The sequence below is a fragment of the Rhinopithecus roxellana genome, chromosome 6 (assembly GCF_007565055.1).
Source record: "Rhinopithecus roxellana isolate Shanxi Qingling chromosome 6, ASM756505v1, whole genome shotgun sequence".
Classification (NCBI taxonomy): Eukaryota; Metazoa; Chordata; class Mammalia; order Primates; family Cercopithecidae; genus Rhinopithecus; species Rhinopithecus roxellana.
Window position 1 is genome coordinate 71,702,129 of NC_044554.1, and position 6,000 is coordinate 71,708,128.

The window sequence follows — 6,000 nt, forward strand, 5'->3', positions numbered from 1 at the left end:
AAAACAACACTGTCCAGATGGAGATGTTCCATGTCTGCACTGTCCCATGTGGTTGCCACGAGCCACACAGACTACTGAGCACTTGAAATGTGGATAGGGTGATTAGGGAACTGAATTGTTTTATTTTAATAAATTTTAAATTACATAGCTACATCTGCCTAGTGGCTATTGTATTACACAGGACATTTCTAAAATGTAAGTGTTTTAAGATTGTGCTATATGATACTTTTTCTTTCTTTTAATTTCTATACATTATGCTATACATGTCTCTGACAAATTGCAAACACAGAGAAAAATTGGTTTCCTTTTGTAGCCTGAAGTTTCTTCTAGGAATGAATCTCAATAAGACAGTAAAAGTTGAAACACAGTTAAATATATATATATATATATATATATATATATATATATACACACACAAACACATAAATATATATATACACTTTTATGTATATGCATACATATACATTTATATATATGTATATACACATATCTCTCTCTCTTGTTTAAATTGGCTCTGCCTTTTACCATTGGAATTCTCAATGGAGCAGAAAGCATTTTAAAATATTTGAGAGTTACCATATTCAACACATTAAGAGATATTTGGAAAAGACTTGTTTTCAACTAGTTGTGAATAGAAAAAGTATATTTAAAACAAGATTTAAAGAAAGTTTTCATTGTGGGATTGAATCAGATTAGCTGGGTTGTGAGCATCATGAGTTTTTAAGTCTCTCTGTATGTTGATGCATGGCTGAATTATTAGTGCCTAGCATGGTGCCTTGCAGATGTCAGGCAATTAGTGAACATCTAGTGAATGAGTAGTTAAAATAGCATGTCTGGAATGATTCTGTATCTGGAGCACAGTGAATGTTACATGACCATATGCATTTGTGAAAACTTTCAAGATGGTAAAAATGTAAATTATGCCTTAATTTTCAAAAAAGGACAAAAAAGTACTACAAGAGTACATGGGCACAATCATGAAAGGGATCCTCAGGAAAGCAAATGGGACTGTAAAATGTAACATCACATCACATGTAAGCAAGCTAGTGAATGCCAAACAGCAAACTGATCCTGGGAATGAAAAGAGGAAATGCCTCAGGCTCTGGAGTCGGAAGGAATACACAGGCTGAATCAGGATGTGTGATGTTAGGCAAGTTACCTGAGTTCTCTGCGCAGGGTTCCCTCATTTGTAAAAGGTGTAAGATGAAAACACCAATATCAAAGGGTTTTGAGGAGAATGAAATGAGAAAATGTACATAAAATGCACAGTGCTGAAATTGCACCTAGTAGACACTTGAGTAGATGGTAACTGAAAATGAAACACATTTCCTTAATTACGCCTTCCTTTGAGATCTTCTGGTTCTGACTGAGGGGGTTCCATTTCCATGAAACAGTCTGAACGGTCAGCCAAATGGGTGGTCAAGCAAAGTCTCTCATATTAGACAGTACTCAAATCTTTTCGGAGTTAAAGGTAATGAGAAAACGCAGCTCATCCTTCCAGAAAAACCTGAATTTTTGCCAGGAGCAAAATTCCCACAACATAAAATTTTAAGCAAGATCTTAAATCTCAGTGCAGACATAAGAGTAGAAATGAATTCATCAATGAAATGATTTCTCCTGGCAAACTTCCCTGACTGGAAGCAACCATAGTATATGTAAAAAGGAGAGAGAAATGAAATAAAGAAAATTCCAACTCTGCAATCAAAAGGAATTAATTTTCTGAATAGAGACTAGTTATTATTTGGGCAAAAGACATGAATATTTTTTATATGTGTTTACAATTTGTTTTCAGAGGATAAATACACCAAACTGAGAGTCACAACATATCGAATTTCACGGAGTCTATAACCAGCATAAATTAAGAAGTTAATTCTTGCGGCGGAGGAGTTGGGTATAATTTGTTGTTAATATGGCTCTTAAAGCAGTAAGACATGACTAAAAAGTTCAGAATCTGATTCATTACATGTTTAATAATAATATTTAAACATTTGAACTTAGTGTACCTTGCAGCACTATAATTCACTTAATTCAAAGATCCTGAATTCTCTCATTAACTGGAAGAAATTATTCCTTAAAAGCTCTTAAAATATCTACCTCTCCTCTATGACTCATAGTTAAGCCTCCTTACAGGAAAGCCACTGTGGTTTTTCCCATAAGATATACCTGTTCAGTGGGTCAAGAAAAATTTGTTTTGATTTATAAATTCTGATAAGTTTTTTGTCTAGAAAGTTATTTGAAAGAAGCAGTTGGTCTATTATGCCCAGTTCAAAACATCAGGACATTTTAGATACAAAGTGATATGATCTGATCACTAAGACCTTCTTAATTGCTAATAATCAATATCTTAGTGAACTCTACAACTTGTTCCTGGATAAATGTAAGAAAGGCAGCCTAATGTTCAAACTGTATTGAGCTGTCCTCCTGTACAGCAAGCCTCAGTCAGTTGACAGACCCTTACTGAGCACTTATTACTTGTGTCAGGCTACCTCATTGGCTCCAAGAACACTGAAGATGACGGGTAAATGCATCCACAAACACTGAAGTAGGTGCTGAGTGAAAAATAATTGAAATGGAGCCTAACTTTTTCATTTGAAGATAATCTGCCTCACTTTTTCAAAACATGCTGCTCCAAAATCAAGATATTTATGTTACTTGACGTTGCCAATGCCTCCAGGTCAGCCTGTTGGCAACTACATAAAAGGCCAACTTTGTTAAAATGGTGAGGAATACAAAAGTAATCACCTTCCAGCCTCAACAAAACTCATTTTGAGTTCCAATGCAAGCTTACATTCAGTAGCATTACATAAGCTTGTGATAGTCTTTAAAAGTTAAATTCTTTACACTTAAATTTTACATCACCAAAGACGTAAAGAAAATATCCAACAAACTGAAAACTATACAATAAAATTGGCTACAAATAATGCTTTACAGAGAAAAACCTTTGCAAATGTGGTATATTTAGTATATTGACATAATGGAATATTACTCAGCCACAAAAAGGAATGAAGTACTGATACATGCTATAACATAGATGAAACTGAAAACATTATGCCAAGTGAACAAAGATAGACAGAAAAGGCAACAAGTTGCATGACTCTATTTATACGAAATGTCCAGGACAGGCAAATTTATAGAGACAGCAAGTAGATTAGTGGTTGCTAAGAGCTGGGGTCATGGGTCATGGTGAATGGGGAATGGCTGCTAATGAACATGGGGTTTCTTTTGGGGGTTATGAAAACATTCTGGAATTAGATAGTGGTGATGGCTGCACAACTACACAAATATACTAAAAACCACTGGACCCTTTTAAAAAGATGAATTGTATAATGTGTGAATTTTATCTCATTATTTTTTTTCAAAAGGATCCACAACATGCTCTGGGCATGTGGTTTTGAAGATATACAAAGCAATACTCTCTGGTTTATTTCCTTGCTACTGTGACATTTACTTAAATAATTTAAGTACTAAGAGGACCTGGCTTCATTGTTAAATAGATCTATAACAGAAATGTGAATTCAACAGGTGTGTGTTTGATGACCACAGTACTTTTTAAAAATGTCTTCCCCTCTCCAGAACTGACTATAAGGTTTTAGAATCATTGGGGACCAGGGATTCCTCTGCATGTTTTATGTGTCAACTGTGCATCACACCACCACTGAGCACTTTCATAAAGCCTTTGAAATTTAAATTATGTCCGTGTGTGGGGGTCTATGGGCAATTATCACCATATTTGCAATGTAATTCTCATTTATTAGAACTTAAAAATGATTTCTGTCTGTAAAGGTTACTGTGCCAAGAGCAGCACCATCTATTGGATGAAAATGAACACTTAATATCTACTCTATTACGAACCACCTAAATTTAAAAATTGGGAGCTTCTGAAAAGAATTAAATATGTGTACGTGCAAAGCGAAGCACAACACTTCGTAACTTTCAGGTTAATGCGTAAACCAATTATATTCCATCGCGATGGAAAATCATGAAGGAAAAAAAGCATTTATTTAATAAAATGCAAAAGTCCAATCTTGCACTTCTTGAAAATCACTGGAAAACTTGAGTCTACATCACAGGTAAAGGAAATGCTTAAACTGACTATTTGAGAATGCAATTTCGGTTTTAAATGTAACCTGGATGGTGTGGATGAAAAATGAAATCTATGAATAAGTGTATCAACCTGCAGCTCTCCTCCGACTTCGTCAGCACTGGCAAAACCTAGAGATTTTGATTGAACTTTTTCTTTTTTCTTTTTAAGTAATTGCCCAGACTTGAATATGACTAAATTGAAAGTAATAAAAAACCCTGAAAACTCAGGTTGGTGCTTGTTCCTGTTACTACCTTTCAGATGTGTGTGTGTGTCTGCAATTCACATCAGACACGTGTACTTTTCATTTAAGCCCATCGTACCTGTAGCATAAAAATGAACAGCAAAAAAGACAATACAGTACGCAGCCCCGCACCACAGTTGTATTTCTGGTCATTTATTTATCTTCGTATGTATATCTAAAAGGCTATTTCTACACTTTGCAAAAGAGGAGAGAAGAACGGTGGCGGCAGGGATCTGAGTACCCCCAGCTCTGTCTCCTGGGACCGGGGCACGAATGCCGGCGGGCGGATGGAAGGGGCGAGGGCGAGGGGCGGGGAGGGGGTGCGCAAATCCCACGCAGCTGCCTGCACCGCGCGGCCGCCCGCTCCGTAGGAGCCCAGTGGCAGTCCCTTTTTCCCCCTGGCTAGATGGCGGCGGCGGCAAGTCGCGGACACGCTGAAATCCCCCCACCTGCATCCCACCGATCCCAGAGCTGAAACCCCACCTAGCTCTTCTCACTCACCCAGGCGGCAAACACAGAGGAGCTGAATGCAAGCGAGGAAGCACTTTAGGATTCGCATTTCCAGACGGTCTGCGGCCCCTCGCCGTGCGGCTCCTCTGCTTCTCAGAGTAGAGAGGGAGGGGGCGTGAAGGAAATGTTCTTTCTTTCTTTTTTTTTAGAATCCTCCAGTATATAGATCGAAGTGAGATCGTGCGTGCGTGTGCGTGTTGCGTGTTTTGTGTGGTGTGTATGTGTGTGTGTGAGAGAGAGAGAGAGAGACAGCGAGAGACGGCGAGAGACGGCGAGAGACAGCGAGAGACAGCGAGAGACGGCGAGAGGAATCTGGAGAAAGCCGCGCGGTGGTGGGGCCCGGGGCCGCTAGCCTAGGTGCATGTCAGCCGGCGTGCAGGACTTCGCCTCCTTAGCCGGCTGCTGCGGCCGCGGTCTGAGCGCTCCGAGCGCAGCGAAGCCTGAGTGCCGGGTGCGCGCTCCAGCCGGGCTGTGCGCGCCGCGGCTCCTGGCGGGGGCGGGGGCGCAGGATCGCGCTGCTGGGAGCGTGCCGCGGACCCGGGGTCGCGCGGAGGGCGGAGGGACGCGGCTGCCGCTGTGGGTCGGGATCCCAGGGTAGCAGTTCACACGCGGACAATCTTCCCCTGTCCGCCGCCAGTGGTTTCGCTGCCCTGGAGTTAGAGGGATCCGCTGGGGTTTCCAGTGTTCGTAGAACATTGGAACTCCTTCATCACTTTAGAAGGGAAGGGAAGGGAAGGCCGAACCCCCATTGTCCCGCACAGCCAGAGGCTGACCTTTGAGTTTCACCTCTAGAAGTGTTTTTCATTTTATTGTTCTCTGCAGATGCTTAAGTGGGTCCAATCAGAATGTGGTGGGGGCGCCTGGGTACGTTGTTTCCCTCCCTTTTTTTCTTTCCATTTTCCTAATAAAGTAGTAGATCCCATTGCCTTCGGGAGAGTTGACTCCAAAAAATCTCCAGCCCTGATTGTGACCAGACTGACCCTATCCTTTCCCTAGACCCCAACGAAACTGCCCTGCTGGGCACAGCTGTTTGGGGGAACTTTCAACATGGCGGTGGTCCTGCCAAACCGAACCACACAAGTGCCTCCTCACACAGGGTCGAACGGGAAGATTTTTAATTACTTGATTGAAGGGTACGCAAAAATATATATATATAATACATACC

The 6,000-nt window shown here is 40.9% G+C and overlaps 1 protein-coding gene across 2 annotated transcripts in view; it reads right to left on the reverse strand.

The window, feature by feature from the left end:
• The window catches only part of PTPRZ1 (protein tyrosine phosphatase receptor type Z1), a 201,599-nt gene extending 196,347 nt beyond the window's left edge, over positions 1 to 5,252 (reverse strand). For both annotated transcript variants that reach the window (XM_030933226.1, XM_010356803.2), the window contains exon 1: positions 4,827 to 5,252. In XM_030933226.1, coding sequence (XP_030789086.1) covers positions 4,827 to 4,884 — 58 coding nt within the window. In that variant the 5' untranslated portion in view covers positions 4,885 to 5,252. The remainder of the gene's footprint in view (positions 1 to 4,826) is intronic.
• Positions 5,253 to 6,000: the final 748 nt, after the last annotated feature.